The sequence below is a fragment of the Anas acuta genome, chromosome 3, assembly GCF_963932015.1.
Source record: "Anas acuta chromosome 3, bAnaAcu1.1, whole genome shotgun sequence".
In the NCBI taxonomy this organism is placed as follows: domain Eukaryota; kingdom Metazoa; phylum Chordata; class Aves; order Anseriformes; family Anatidae; genus Anas; species Anas acuta.
In genome coordinates, this window is record NC_088981.1 from 674752 (window position 1) to 691235 (window position 16484).

General features: G+C 44.2%; 1 protein-coding gene across 7 annotated transcripts in view; it reads right to left on the bottom strand.

Annotated features, from left to right (window-relative positions):
- SLC24A3 (solute carrier family 24 member 3) overlaps positions 1-16484 on the bottom strand; it is a 205225-nt gene that overhangs the window by 163987 nt on the left and 24754 nt on the right. For all 7 annotated transcript variants that reach the window (XR_011094270.1, XR_011094269.1, XR_011094271.1 and 4 more), the window contains exon 2: positions 10733-10870. Coding sequence is in view for 3 of the 7 variants with exons in the window: in XM_068675147.1 (XP_068531248.1) it covers positions 10733-10870 (138 nt within the window). In the remaining 4 variants the exon portion in view is untranslated. The remainder of the gene's footprint in view (positions 1-10732; positions 10871-16484) is intronic.

Genomic DNA, 16484 nt, shown 5'->3' on the forward strand with positions numbered 1-16484 from the left:
ACCAACTCTGTTCACCAAGAAGACCCATGCTGGATAATCTCACTGCCTGATTTGAAAAACAAAGATGAGCAAATCTTTAAAGGAAAAGAATTCAGAGAATTAAAGGAAAAGGACTTCAGAGCCTTGGGGAAACTGGTCAAGGGTCTGGGAGCACAAGACATGTTCTACACTATCCCTCCAGTTATAGGAAATAATGAGGAACTGGACGTGATGAGCCAGTGTGTTAATAATTGGCTCCGAGCCTGGTGTCACCGGCAGGGTTTTGTTTTTTTTTGACCTTGGGTTGATTTACATGAGACCAGGCCTGCTGACAACAGACAGGAATAGCTTTTTTTGGCAGAAAAGGGTTTTAGGATGGCAGTTGACAGGGTTCACTGACAGAACTTTACAGTAGGTATGAAGGGGGCTGGAACTGGGGACACTATAAAGGAGCCTGAACATAACACACCAGTCCTTGTGGGTGAGGAACGTGCTAGCAAGACCTTGCAGTCTCGTGGCTTGGTGAAGCATGAGGATGACATAACATTTTGCAGAAAGGACACAAGGGTTGGTGAGAGGTTGGTAACTATGGAAACAGCTAAGTATGGTCAAGAGGGTATCAGGGCTTCTCCCTCCCAAAAAGTGGCCCAGCTGAGGTACATTTACTCTAATGCATGCAGTATGGGTAACAAACAGGAGGAGCTGGAGGCCACCATGCTAGTAAGGAACTATGATGTAGTTGGCATCACAGAAACCTGGTGGGATGATTCCCATGACTGGAGTGTGGTTGTTGATGGCTACAAACTGTTCAGAAGGGATAGGCAAGGAATGAGGGGAGGAGGAGTTGCCCTCTATGTTAGGAAGTGGACAGATTGTGAAGAGCTGTGCCTGAGAAACAGCCATGACCAGGCTGAGAGCTTGTGAGTGAAAATCAGGGGTCAGTCTGGTAAAAGACACGTATCTAGTGGTTGGGGTCTGCTACAGGCCACCTGATCAGGGGGAGTTGTTGACGAGGCCTTCTTGCTTCAGCTGCAAGAACTGTCACGCTCACAAGCTCTTGTCCTGATGGGGGATTTCAACCACCTGGATATCTGCTGGGGGTAGAGGCATGGCAGGTTCCAGGCAATCCAGGAGATTCCTGGAGTCTATTGAGCATAACTTCCTGGCCGAGGTAATAGATAGACCAACCCAAGATGAAGCCTTACGAGACCTGGTGATCACCAGTGTGGAAGAGAGCATTAGAGAGGTTAAGATTGGAGGCTGCTTGGGCTGTAGTGACCGTGCCCTGGTGGAGTTTGTGATCTCGAGGAACGCAGGTCTGGCAAAAAGCAGAGTCAGGACCCTGAACTTCAGGAGAACAAACTTCCAGCTGCTCAAGGAATTACTGGCTGGAATCCCCTGGGAAACTGTCCTTGAGGGCACAGGAAGAGAACAGAGCTGGCAGCTCTTTACGGACACCCTTCTGAGAGTGCAAGAGCTCTCCATCCCCCAGCAGAAGAAACTGAGCAGGGGATGCGGGTGACCAGCATGGCTGAGCAAGGATCTGCAGCTTAAACTGAGGGAAAAGAGGGAAATGTACAGGAAGTGTAGCCTGGGAGGAATACAGGGGTGTCGTCTGGATGTGTAGAGACAGGATGAGGAAAGCCAAGGCACAGATGGAGCTGAACTTGGCAAGGGATGTGAAAAATACCAAGAAGGGATTCTACAGATACATAGGCATGAGGAGACAGGCCAAGGAGAGTGTTCCCCCTCTGGTAAACGTGAAGGGAGAACTGACTTCCTCAGACATGGAAAACGCTGAGGTACTCAGTAAGTGCTTTGCCTCAGTCTTCACTAGTAGTCAAGTTTCCTATGTCTGTCAGGATCCTGAACCTCGAGGAGAGGGTGAGAGGAGCGGATTCCATCCCACTGTGACAGTGGAACAAGTCCAGGTCCGCCTAAGGAAACTGGATGTGTATAAGTCCATGGGGCCAGATGGTATACATCCTAGGGTGCTGAAAGAGATGGCTGATGTGGTTGCTGAGCCACTCTCTATCATATTTGAAAAATCATGGCTGTCAGGCGAAGTCCCCAGTGACTGGAAAAAGGGAAACATTACTCCCATTTTTAAGAAAGGGAGAAAGGAAGACCTGGGGAACTACAGGCCGGAGAGCCTCACCTCTATGCCTGGGAAGATCATGGAGCAGATCCTCCTGGAAGACATGTTAAGGCATGCACGAGACAAAGAGGTGATCCGAGACAGCCAGCACACCAAAGGCAGATCTTGCCTAACCAATCTGGTGGCCTCCTATGATGGAGTGACAGCATCAGTGGAAAAGGAAAGGCGATGGATATTATCTACCTGGACTTGAGCAAAGCCTTCGATATGGTCCATCACCACAGTCTTCTCTCTATATTGGAGAGGTATGGATTTGAAGGATGGACTGTTAGGTGGATAAAGAATTGGTTGGCTGGTTGCAGCCAAAGGGTTGTAGTCAACAGTTCTATGTCTGGGTGAAGGCTGATCAAAGTGGTGTCTCTCAGGGGTTGTTCTTGGGACCAGTGCTCTTCAACATTTTTATCAAGGACATAGATGACTGAATCAAGTGCACCCTCAGCAAGTTTGCAGATTACACCAAGCTGAGCGATACAGTCGATATAATAGAGGGAAGGGATGCCATCCAGAGGGACCTGGACAGGCTGGAGAAGTGGGAACATGAGAACCAAATGAGGTTCAACAATGCCAAATGCAAGGTGTTGCACTTGGGCTGGGGCAATCCCAGGTATTTATATAGACTGGGCAAAGAAGAACTTGAGAGCAGCCCTGCGGAGAAGGACTTGGGGGTCCTGATGGACAAGAAGCTGGACATGAGCCAGCAGTACACGCTTGCAGCCCAGAAGGCCAACTGCGTCCTCGACTGCATTAAAAAAGGGGGCAGGGAGAGGGAGGTGATTGTCTCCCTCTACTCTGCTCTTGTGAGACCCCACCTGAAGTGCTGCGTGCAGGCCTGGGGCCCCTGCCACAAGAAGGATGTGGAGCTCTTGGAACAGGTCCAGAGGAGGGCCACTAAGATGATCAGAGTGCTGGAGCACCTCTCCTATGAAGAAAGATTGAGGGAACTGGGCTTGATAGCTTGGAGAAGAGAAGGCTCCAAGGAGACTTCATTGTGGCCTTCCAGTACTTGAAGGGAATGTATAAACAGGAGGGGGAATGCCTGTTCATATGTGTTGATAGTGATAGGACAAGGGGAAATGGTTTTAAACTAAGACAGGGGAAATTTAGGTTAGAAATTAGGAGAAAAGTTTTTCACTCGGAGGGTGGTGAGGCACTGGAACAGGTTGCCCAGGGAGGCTGTGGATGCCCCATTCCTGGAGGCATTCAAGGCCAGGCTGGATGCAGCTCTGGGCAGCCTGCTCTAGTGACTGGTTACCCTGCTCAGAGCAGGGGTGTTGAAACTAGACGATCTTTAAGGTCCTTTTCAACACAGGCCATTCTATGATTCTATGAATTCAGAAAACAAATTTACACAAGGTGGTTCAGGTCTTGTCTTGGCTTAAAAACAAACGAACAGAACACCACACCACATACTTGTGGGTTAAAGTTTGCAGTTCAAACCAAAAAGTGCTTTCTAAATAAATAGTAACAAGCATAAGCAAGAAATATGGAAGAATTACACACTTCATAGCTAAGCACTGCAAGTTACATTATCATAATCCATGACTCACTGGAGAAATATGGATAAAAGGAAAAGTTGCTGCTGAAATAAGTGAAGGAAACAAAAGAAATAGTTGCATAAAAACTTATTTGGCTATTTAAATTAAACGCTTTTGTGCCTGGGGGTATAAATGAATCTAGCAAGCTCTTATAGTTTCTGTAGGAATCACACATTTCCTGTTATTACTGATAATGACGTCAAAATGGCACACTTAAGCAGGACTGTTATTTTATCTTCAGCCTTTTCAGCACAGGAGCAGCGACTAAGTACGTGGGAAGCGGTAACACTGGGGGAGGAACATGATGACAGGTTGTCAGCAGAAACATATGTCAGTCCAGCGAAGAGCTAACTGGCAGTGGCACCAGGACCTCGGCTTGCCACGAACAATTACTCCTCAGCTGGCAGGCTCTGCCTGCTCCCCGCAGCTCTCCAGCAGGTTGGCAGGCAGACCAATCTTTGCCTCAGCCCTGTGGCTGCCAGGTGCTCCCACTGCATAACGGGACCTGTCCCCTCCTGTCCCTTTGACCACATTGTCAGTGCTACACAAGCTTTGCAGTGCTGTAGACCTGTTAGGACTCCAGCTAACACCCATCTGACCCTCCTCCACTTGGTTTCTCGTGCTGTCATCATCTACGGGAGGTCTCTGCAATAGGACAAATGCAGTAAATGACCAACATAAACAAGTGACCAGACTGTGGTCGCTTTCCCATGCTGCAATACTGCTTGACTCCCTCAGAGACTTCGCTCCTATTCTCAGAGGGCAGATTGCCTCTGGGAGCCCATCACATTTTTCTGGTTGTCCAGAGGGACATTGTAGGATCCTCCTGAAAGGGATCAAGCAGCTTTCAATGCAAGTTTCTAGACAGATCACACCCCATCCCAGTGCAGTCTGTGAGCTTCTCCCCACCCCACAGGAACAAGGCCTTAGCCCAGCTCTCCTGTTAAGACTTCAAAATTAAGTCTTGACTAACAGCAACTTCCTCTGAATTTCTCAAGTGCAAGCCGAACTCCAAATTTGGTAGCACATGGACCTGACGCGAAGCTCAAGATTAAATTACCTGAAGCCTTTTTTTTTTTGGCTTCCAGTGGGTCAGTCACACTTTTATACAGGACTACATGGTTAAGTGATACTTTGCCTGTAGTAACATAAGTATTTCTGACTCTTTCCTCATATTTTTTTATTAAAAAATGTTTGCCAAGCCTAATCCCAAATCACAAGTGTTTAAACAATATCACATTTTTATTTTTTTTAAGAATAAACCTTATCCACTTTGTTCTCCATCTGTAGTTCCATACACCTTCACACAGACACTACAAGGACAAGATGGCATGAGAGGCCAGAACATTTGCTGCATGACAGCTGTCAGATACTCCCATGAACAGCCACCAGGGAGCCAAGAGGGAAGGACTGAGCATGTATGACTACAGGATTGGAAAATAAGAAAGCAGAAGACAAGAGTAAAGACTCTTTAGTAAAAAAAAATCTATATATGTACTTTTTTCCTGTTCTGCCTCCATAAGCATTTAACACAATCAAATTCTACAGAAGAATCAGGGCAGAGCAAATGTTGAACACTTTTTTCTTTCAGCAGGGCTCACAGCAATAAGGCTGAAATTGACATTTACAAGCATGATTGCAGATCCTTAGATCACACAGCAACAAATAGCTAAAAAATGTAGTAGACTTGCAGAGATAGGGGGTCATCTTTTAAGGGCAGGATCTCACCCTTGGCTGGGGGATGCGTGCCACCCACACCACCCATAGCGGAGCACCAGCTGCTGACAGAGACGGGCCCTCAGCGGGCCATGCACGTAGCCTCCTACTCATTCCGTACGCACTGACTGAGCACAGGAGCTAGCAGGAAGGCTGCTGTGCCATCACGAATCAGCTACCTCCAACAGGTTTTTCAAAGGAAACATAGTGGTCTCTTAATTGACATTTATTTCCAAGTGCCATATTTCTAGGCCCAAAAACTCCAGGGGTTCTGTGAATCGAGGCTACCTAGCACAGAACAAGCGGTACGTTTTAAATGTAACTGCTCAAAACGACCATGCTATCATGCCAATTGCAACAGCTTCACAGAGTGAAAAATTACAAAAGGAGGACCAAAAATTACAAAATACAGTTTTTAGGCTGGATTATGTCCATTTCAGCCCCTTAATATTTCTACAACATATGTTTCAAGTGAAAAGTCAGCAACAACAACAACAACAAAAAACCTCAAACCACTATTTCAAGCAGTTCTCATAATAAAATGCTAGTAGATAGTCCATTCAATAAACTATTAGAAAAAATAAAAATAGCAGCTGGCAAAAGTCATGCTAGGGTTTTAAGTGAGCCTGAAAATATATACGCAGTTAAAGAAAGAAAAAAAGATGTTCCCTTTAGCATTGTGTTTACTGCTACCAAACTACAGTAGCCAAGCAATGCAATATATAAAGCACAATACGCTTCAAAATAAGGCATTTTATCCTTGGCTCCCCACAACCCAACATGATGCAAAACTGCCTTTTTTAACCCTCCTTTTTGCCTAGCTGTATGTTTTCATAGACCTAAAATTTGAAAACATACGGGGGGGGGAAGAAAAAAAAAAAAAAGTCTTTTTAGACAGCTTTTTCCTTCAAATCCCCAGCAAAGGGAAGAAGCAGCACCTGAAGACCAAATGGATGTAAGTGAAACTCCTGTGGGGATGCTAAGGAGGATTAAGCTATGACAATTCACAAATAACAGACATCCCAGGTTATGCATCTCATGTCGTATTATTCTCAGCAATACCACAATTTTAGCAATTGCCTCAATTTACTTAAGCAGCACTGTAAAGGCAATCCCTAAGAAAAGGCAAAGAAAAACAGTTGTTGAATTTTTATGCTCATTTCTATGATAATTCAGGTCTGTTGAGTAACTGCCTAACGTGACTAGGAAAATTAAACTTATATTCACATTTTAAAGAAAAAGTACAGCATTGGAGAGGCTTTCAGAGTGAACTGAGACGTAGCTGCATTACCTGAGCCTTCCCTAGGCTTCCAACCTTAGATACTATTGCACTGGGGGAACCTGGTGTGCTGACTCTAAGGAACAGTACGGAGCATAGAGCAGAGTGGAGACATCACAGATAGGCTCCATGACGAGAGGAGAACTCGATTGTTCTTGTGCACACCGAGACCGATAAGCTGCACATTTGTTACCCTGAGCCAATGACCTGTCATGTTTTTGACAAAATGCTGTACCCTAGTAAACTTTTGCGCATTACAATATCATTATAATACCAAAACACACCTCCATCCCAAAAGCTACCTGCCTCTAAGGTGAGACCACTCCTCACTGAGCATGTGCTCTAAATTTCTCGGAGCCTATACCTTTAAACAAAAACAAGAATGATTTACCAATTATTCTGTGATAACAAGATATGCTTGACTAGAGTCACTCAAGCTCCACCTAAAATATAGAAATAATATAAATTGGCTCAAGAGAGAGGGGATGTCAGGGAAGGTACCATCCTGGCTTCTGGGATCAGTTGACAGGCTGAGCCTCTCTTCCACCCACTTTGGGACACCTTTGGGTGAGATTTGAACGCTTGGTTATACTGGGTGTCTCCGTGGAAATTTAGAGATCTCTAGAGTCTTTGTGCCTTTTAACGCATTAAAAGCCAGGATGAGTACCTGTGTATTTCAAGCGTGCTAGCTTGCTTTTGCAGACAGTGAATTTATCACCAGCAATCTAAAGAACCTGTGTACCTGTTGCTGTAATAAATTGCACTTAATTGCTTTGTTCCTAGCCGTGAAAGTTCTCATTGAACGCAACTAGAGTGTTACATTGTTGGAGAATGCGTGACCATGATAGTTCAGTACCTGAAATTTGACCAGGCCCATAACAGTTAATTGCGACCCCTTAATGCGACAAGGTCTCTATTTTTACTTCAGAGCTAGACCCTGGGCTTCAGGGCTTATCCATCATTAATATAAGCCAATGAAAGGAGGTCTTCGCTGCCATCAAAGGGTATTGAATCAAGTCTTCGATCAGCCTTGGTTAACAACAAGTACTAGTATCAAAATTGTACACCGATTTGAACCACTCCAACATCTAACTATACTTTTACACATGAAAACTGTTGGAAACAGATGAGGCCTTCTCATTGTAAAACAGAAGCCAGCAAACTAGCCAAAAAATGCTTTTCTACCCCATGTAAAAAAAATCTGGAGAAGTGAGGGTGTGAAGGGAAAGGAAAGGGCTTTCGCCCAGGAATCAGCTCTGGAAATAAGCGGCTCTCCTGCCCCAGCTGAGCCCATGTGTACATGGAAGGAGTTATACGGGCCAAATATCAATATTGGGAACCCAGGAGATCAAATCAGCAAGGAGTGTTTAAAAAGAAACTTTTAATTCTATTGAATCAGTAAAGTTTTGACACCAGCTCCAACCACAAAGCTCACTGGGACAGCTAAAGGCATTCACAAACACCAGCTAACAAGAAGTACCCAACAAGCAAAACCCTCCTTTATTCTCTTTTCTTCCATTTAAACAACTACAAATAATCAATGAGTAAAATAAGAAAATAAATCTTTCAGCTAGTGATGCAGTTAGTTTAAGAACAGGACTTTTATCAGAAATATTTTACCTCTTCTTACTGCTAGTACTAAACCAAAATCAATGACAAGGTAAAATTCCACTTTCCTGCCTCCACATGCTTAATTTTTTTTTATGATTTGGCAGCTTACAGTGCAGACAGGATCTCTGCTTGCTGTCTCATGTTCTAGGTCTAAACCTGCAAGTATCAGTGCATGTTAACGCTGCTTGGATGACAGTTAAAGCTGTGTTTGACTAGAGCAACCTCAGCAGCCCATTTCCATCCTTGGGTCCCATTTCAATTTACTGAATGGCTGTTTCTCTCCTTTGCATCAGGAAGAGAGAAACAGGATAACGTTGTATGGGCTCATAACAGGTGGCCCATTTTGTGCAAGATTCAGAAGTCTGGCATCACTCTGAGTTGCAGGGAAAATTGAGAATTTTGAAATTCTTCTCAAAGTACAACTAAGAACACTTTGCTTTTTTATGTTACCATAAACAGCACAACAAACATGCAGAACAAAAAGATTTTTCTAAGCTATTAACATCATTTCTTCTACCAGCTCTTCTTTCACTTGCTTCATTAGCTGAAAAAACAGAACTGAAACATTCTGTGTGTGGCTTGAAGTTCGTCAGCAGATACCTTTCACAGACACTTCAGTAGAATCCTGCCCCCATTCAACACAATACAACTTGAACACTTCTGAATGCCATCCGGTATAGTTTTAATGATTTACTAATTTGCTAATGTTCCAAAAGAAAACTGAAACAACACATGGACCCCAAACTTTGTTACTTCTGCTTTCTTTCCTACAGTAATTCTAACTGGTTCGCCATTAGAGAATGTATTCTGTAGCAATTCCATAACAATTCAAAGAAAAAACAGTAACTCACATCAGCGTTTCTACTTTCTCACTCCTCAACACTATATAATGCACTAGTAATTATTGTTTTATCTTCTGGGAAGAAAGGAGAAACACAACAAATAAAATCCCATACATTTCATACAGTCCATTTTATTTGGCAAAGACAGAAATAGCTGAGGATGGTGAGACAGCAGAAGCTTACATACATGTATTTGGGGAGGGGATTATTATGTGTGTTGATATGAGGCTGTAAGATAGAATCTGCACTACTCTGGAGATACGCAAATAAGTAAAGAATGGAACAAGAATAATTTTTGTACTAGTTTCTGCTGTCTAAAAAAATACGATCATCCATTTCTCCAGAAATGTTAATAAGGCTTACAGGAGAGAAAAAAATATACACAGAGAAATGCAGCAAGAACTGTATTTATTAGAATTTCTCCTGGGCCATATGACCCACATAAGCCCTGAAAACCCTTCCACCTCCCCTATCTGAACTTTGAGGAAACGAAATCCAAGCTCCTCTGTGAAAAGGAAAAAGACTGAAGCTTCCCCTTTTTACTAGTGATACATTACAATGACTTCTATTTGCATAAAAATAAAAACAACATAATCAGTTGGATGTAAATCAAAAAGATACCCCATCTTGTTCTTTTCCCTAACGTCCACAGAAAGATTTCTTTTTGTACAGGGTTTCAAATGATTTCTTCTTTTAATAAAGGGAAAAGAAAATTGCCTCTAAATAGAAGGGGACTTTAAGAATACTCAAAATACATTGAAAAATGGTCCAAACAGCTCAGAAAATGCAAGCTGAAAGAACACATCATTTCATCTCCTACAGTTAAATAATCCCACTGACCCAACCAGTTGTGGTTCTAGCTGTATTTGGACCCCTGCGGCAGTGGGACACATGAAGCACATGAATACAGACAATACGTGTTTGTGGCCACTTCCCCAAAAAGCTTCTGAATAAGTCAATCAACTTCAACCAAGCATAGCAGAGCAGTAGAGTTTCAATGCCATCACGTTCCTATGACTTTCATAAAAACAGGAGTCATAGAGATGAGGAGGATCCCGGTAAGGTCCTTCTCTGAGGAAAAAGCTATGTTATGATCTAAGCTCTATTTCACATCAGCTAATCAACATGGAATTTCAACTGTGAAACTTTAATCTACAAACTAAATTTCTTTGGGTCCACTGCTTGCTGGAACTACAAGTACTAAAGATATGACTACATACTAATATCACAAATAATACTCCTACTAACACGTATATTCATTATGTAAATCCCACCGCAAAAACTGAATGTAGTGTTTACGCAATAAACACAGACGGTATTCCTCTTCAGATCTCAGCACTGAGCTTTTTGCACAAGTATCAAGATTTGACAGTCAGCGTATGTTAAATGTTGTCTTGTACATTAGCTAACAGCAGGCCCTCTTCTTATCCCCACCCACAGAGGGGGGTACAAGATCCATATGGTGCACATACACAAGGAAAAAAAAAAAGGATGTTTATAGACCTAAAAATAAGGAAAAGCTTTTGGCAGTAAAGGTGAAACTAGTACAGACATCTGGAAGTAAGAAAGCCAACCATAAAACTGAGGGGCTGGAAGCAACTTTCATTCCTACCTGGTTCAGTGCAATTTCTGACATAGACCTGCCCCCCATCCTCTGGGACCTCAGTCGTGTTGTCCTCATTTGCTTGCAGTAACTGTCTCCCACTCCATTTGTCATTGATTTCCACAGAAAAGCTCAAAGCATCATAACCTAAAACAAACAAACAAACAAAAAATCAGTGAGACTGCACAGGAAAGGTGACTCGTGATTCTGTTCCTAAATGTTTAGAGCACCCAAGAACATCTGCATTTCAGACTCAGTGCCCCTTGCATTAAAAACAGAGGCATTTCAAACCCCACTGGAAAGGTATGCTGCTGCTAGTTCTACATCCCAGCTAGTCCCAAAAACACGAGGAGTGTAGTGTGTTTACGTGGCAAGGTTTTGGTAGCAGGGGGCCATAGGGGTGGCTTCTGCAAGAAGAATCCAGAAGCTGCTCCATATAAGATAATGGCCCCGTCACTGGCCAAAGGCAGGCCAATAAGCAATATTGTTTGCACCTCTGTGAAAGCATATTTAAGAGGGGGAACAAATTGCTGTGGTACAGCAGCTGGGAGAGAGAGAGGAGTGAGAAACAGCCTTGCAGGTGCCAAGGTCAGTGAAGATGGAGGGAGAGAGGTGCTCCAAGCACCAGAGCAGAAGTCCCCTGCAACCTGTGGTGAGGCCCACGGTGGAGAAGGCTGTCCCCCCGCAGCCCATGGTGTACCACGGTGGAGCAGGGTTCCACGCTGCAGCCCGTGGAGGAGACCACAGCAGAGCAGGTGGCTCTGCACCGACGGAGGCTGCCGCCTGTGGAGGAACCCTACCACAGCAGATTCCAGGCTGGAGCTGTAGCCCATGGAGAGGAGCCCACGCAGGAGCAAGGTGTCTGGGGGGAGCTGCCGCCTCTGGGGGACCCAGGTTGGAGCAGTTTCCTCCTGATGGATGGACCCCATGGTACAGACCCATATCTGGAGCAGTTGATGAAGAACTGCTGCCTGTGGGAAGCCCATGCAGGATCAGTTCGGGAAGGACGGCATCCCGTGGGAGGGACCCCATGTTGGAGCAGAGAAAGAGAGTGACTGAGAAGGAGCAGCAGAGATGAAGTGCTACAGACTGACCACAACCCCCATTCCCCTGCACCACTTGTGGGGAGGAGGTGGAAGAGGGCAGATGGGGAAAAGCATCTTTGGTTTCTTTCCTTTGTTTCTCACTTCTCTAGCTTGTTAGTAAGAGGCAATAAATCTTACTATCTCCCTACTCTGAGTCTGTTTTGCCCATTTCAATAATTGTTGAGTGATCTCCCTATCCTTATCTCAACCCTTGAGCCTTTTGTGCTGTATTTTCTCCCCCTTCCCCTTTGAGAAGGGGGAGTAAGAGAGTGGCCATGGTGGAACTCTGCTTCCCACCTGAGTAAAACCACCACAAGGAGTCAGGTCCATTCCTTCACAACTTTACTTATTGAAAATGTTCATAGTAAAAGTGTGTCTAAAATCTCACAAGGAGTTTTAAGTGCAAAATCGGTTTAAAACTGAAGTATCATCCATTGTTGCCAGGAAAAAAAAAAAGTGAAAAAAAAATCCATGAACACCTACAAAATTCATTAGCTCTGTAGGCATCTCACTGCTCTTCAGTACCACAGTACCAGCAAAAGTCTACCGAATTTTGCACATGGTGAGAAAACACTTAAGCCACTTCTGCTTAGGACTGAGATCAAGCTGGCTGCTGAATGAGTCCTAAGAGAGGCAGGCTTTGACACAGAAGACAGGTAGGCTTCTCTGTGATTAATAACGTGCTCAGCAGGTGCTAGGAAAGCTCTGCCTGCACAGAGTGTGTGGCTTCTTGTGCCTGCAGAGGCACAGCTCAGCAACTTGCACCATGACAGGCATCAGGAGAGGGAGACTGCAAGAGAGAGGGTACTGAGGTGCAGGAGCAATCACCGTTTAAAATTATGTCTTGTAATAAAGGTTGGAAAGCTATATTGACCAAACTGGTCAACGGGGACCCATTTCAATATCTTGTGTCCAATGCAATGTTCAATTTCCATGTCAGTGGAAAGGCTCCTGAACCTGCTCCCCATGGGCCAGCCAGCAGCTTTTCAATGCGTTATGAAACATTCATGCATAAACATGAAGTGTACAGCTTCCTTCAGGTTCTGCTCACAGAGCAGAAAACAACTGATAAATGCATCTTTACGAGAATATGGCCATATCTACCCTCAGAACAGTTATTAAGCCCAAACGCACCGTTATTCCCACCCAACACAGCCTCACTTCAGCCACTGAGATCACAGGGTATGGGGCCAGAGCATGCCTCTGAGCCACTTCAGAAACCTTCCCTACTTCAAATTGTCAAGTAATACCTACAGACATCAGGGAGGTACTTTATGGAAAAAGGGATAAACCTCAGCCCAGCTGGTGTTAACCATTTTAGACCAGGGGTCTGAATTTACTCTCTACCATGCCCTCACATGTAAAGTCCTTCAAACGCAAAGCATGTGTGCATTAATGACTTCACATTTTCCAAACATCAGCCATCTTGTTTTTGCTTGCCAGTTTCCTTGCTAGTGAGACCCAGACTGGATTGCAAAACCACTGCATGCCATCACACATGTTTTCAGCACTACACACAATTGCTGCTGAGAATACTAAAAACCAATCCCAGAAGTCTATTCCTAGGCCATCAACCAGTGAAACAAGAATCCACCTGGAACCTGGAAGACAAGTAGCAGAGTAGTAAAACGGGGAGACTGGAGCAACACGTCTTCAACTCCAGCAAAAGATGAATAAAGGGGGGATGAACATCAGGACTTTGCTGCAGAGAAGCCACAAAGAACTCAAGAGAAGACATTGAGAAGCAAGTGTATGCAATAACAGCTGGGCAAGAAACACACTGAAAGGTAGACTGACTGGGTACCAAAACCAATTTGCATGCAATAAACCTGAAGACGTATCATGCCACGCCACCAGCTCCCATTTACAGCACAGTGTATCAAACTGCAGTTGTTCTAGGGCAGCTTCATGATCCAAACTCATTGACTGGTTGCAGCTGAACACTTCACTTGGCATTCTCCTGCCAGACTTACAAGGTATGGGATGATTTCTGAAAACAGTATGTAACAAGTAACCCCACAAATGTAACATACAATTACTTTGCCCCATTACTTCTGACCCTTTCCTTGCTTTACTCCCATCTTCAGCTTTGCAAGGTACCATGAAACAAAGCTCTATTTTAGCAAGGTCAACAAGAACAGATGGCTGTTTTCCATGGCATTCTTAGTACAATGCTGGTCAGCCTTGGACATGTCATGTCTACCTGTTTAACTGAAAGGACATACTCATGTATCGGTTCCATGCTTCCTATATAGTTCTCAATTCAAATGAGGAAAAAAAATATATTTACTTAAAGAAGCCAAAGCACCCAATTCAAGCAGGCACCTACATCAACCATCTTGCAGGAGAGACCTTGAGCCTGACAACAAACAACATGTGGAAGATCTCTACCCACCCATCCATCTTTCTGCCAAGCAGATCTGGGGCTCTCTCACAAGGACTTTGCTACTCAAGTTACCCTTCAAGTGCCTATCATGGCCTTTCTCCTGAACATGCTCAGGCTGTAGCAAACCCTGGCTGTCCTGCCAACTGGCAAGAACATGCAGTTGTTTGTCCAAAATATAGGGCACTTTGAAGTGAGCCAGAAATGGCAGGCTTAACTCTACAGAGGCTGCAGTCTGCACCCTGTGGCTGGAGACTTAAAGCCACCACTAAAACTTGACCCTTCCCAGTTCTGTTCAGTCTGAAGGACGCTCTGAAGAAAGACCACAGAGCACTGGAAGTGAGACTCAAGTCTTGGGGACATGCCTCAGGGGATGCCTAAGAATAACAGAAAAGGTTCCTTGTGGGTCCCAACCACTTCTCTACTTTTCTAACTCATTCCATTGAGATGGAGGTGGCTAACCTGAGACTTTCCTGTCTTGCCCACATCAAAGCATGGTCAGGGCAGCTCCCAAGTCACAAGGGGGAAAAATCACACATTGCACAGGCAGCCTTAGGTACCTTGCGTCCTAAACAAAATAAATAAATTAATAAATAACACACTATTCTCCACTTGCTATGCTTTACAAACTTTACAGAATGTTCTTTGCTATTTGTTTAGTCTGTGAGCGTGGATGAGAGCTTAAGCTGTGAGTTAAACGTATACAAACATCACTGATAGAAGCGGACTGCATTTCTCAAAATGAGTGCACCCAATAATGTAACATCAGGCATCTTCCTTAATAATAAACATGCTCTGGTAATCTGAACTAAGCAGCTTCGGTTCCACATGCTAGCTGTTTTCAAAGCACTGAGGCTCCTCTCCCAGCGGTCAGAGCTTCACTGCACATTGCTACAGGGAGGAAAAGTGCAAGGAGAACCCACAAGGACTGCAGTGACCCAGAGGTTCCTGCAGAAACCTCTCCCACTTCCTCCCAGCACAAAACAGCTTTTGGCCTCCAATTGAAAGCTTTTCCAAAAGAAGGAAAGAGAGGAGAAAAAAAAAAAAAGAAAGAAATAGCCATCTGAGATAGATTAGGGGGCGGAGGGAGGATTAGTTTAGAAGTACCTGCTTATAACAGCTTCATTCTGCATTCACACAAATCGCAACTAGCAGCAGAATCTGTCTGCAGCCAAACTTGAGGGCACGACTGCAACTTGCACCAGCAAAAGCTTTCCTCTCACCACACCAGGTTTATTACGCAGGCCAGCTGTCCCATGGCAGGACTCACACTCCACTGAACCCAAAAGCCCATAAACAAGGGACCTCGCCCTATTTCACCTCCAGGACAGTTTCAAACAGGCAGCACAACAATCACAGTCTTGAGAGCAAATCTTTTGCAACACGTGCTTTTGGCTCCTCATTTCTGACTGTGTCTTGCAATCCTTTATTCATCTGCCCTAATGCAAAACTTATGCTGACATGAAGCTTCCCATCAGCTGCCAGAAGTTGTGGGGCCCGAGCCCCTACTTTGTTGAACAAGAGCCCAATCCATTGATTGAAATATATAATACACAGCCAGCACAACGTAGAACAAAAGTCCTATCTTCTGCAGAAGGACTGTGAAAACAGCAAGGAGTAAACAAAAATTGTTCAAGGACAAATAACAAAGGTTAGAAAAAGAAAGCCAATAGTTTTCTATCTGAAGACACAGTTATTCATAATTGGATGATTTTTAATGGGAAACATGTCAAAGCCATTTGTTTCAATTTCTCAGGCTAGTTAAGAACTATTAAACATCTTGTGTTAGCTATATTGTCATTTTGTTCAGGCCAGTATCTCTGCTAGACATTTTTCTTATTAATGCGTTAGTTGCTGGATTTATAATAAAATAATACGGGGACATTATAAAAACTTTGCTACAGTAGAGATTTTTTTTCCCCCAACCTTCTGTCCCATGGCATATTCCAGAGAGAATTTTTTTTTTGAACACCGATCATTGCCACGAGGTATTTTCCATAACTCCAATGATCTGGCACCAGTTTTGAATTAATGCCTCTGAAGCCAGGTTCTTTCTAGAGAGCTTTATTTTTGCTTACTCCCAGAGGTATTTCCATGGACAAGTGGCACCTGGATCACTGTTCCCTGTTTCTGTGCCTGTAGTGCCTTTCATAATACATGTAAGACAACGCAGATGGTGCACTTCCACTGGCCTTGCCTCTTCCAATAACACAGCAAGCACAGTAGTGTTTGCTTGCTGCAAACCCTTGTAGCTGCCAGGTTGGGGTGGCAGTCCTATGGGAACACGCTCTCC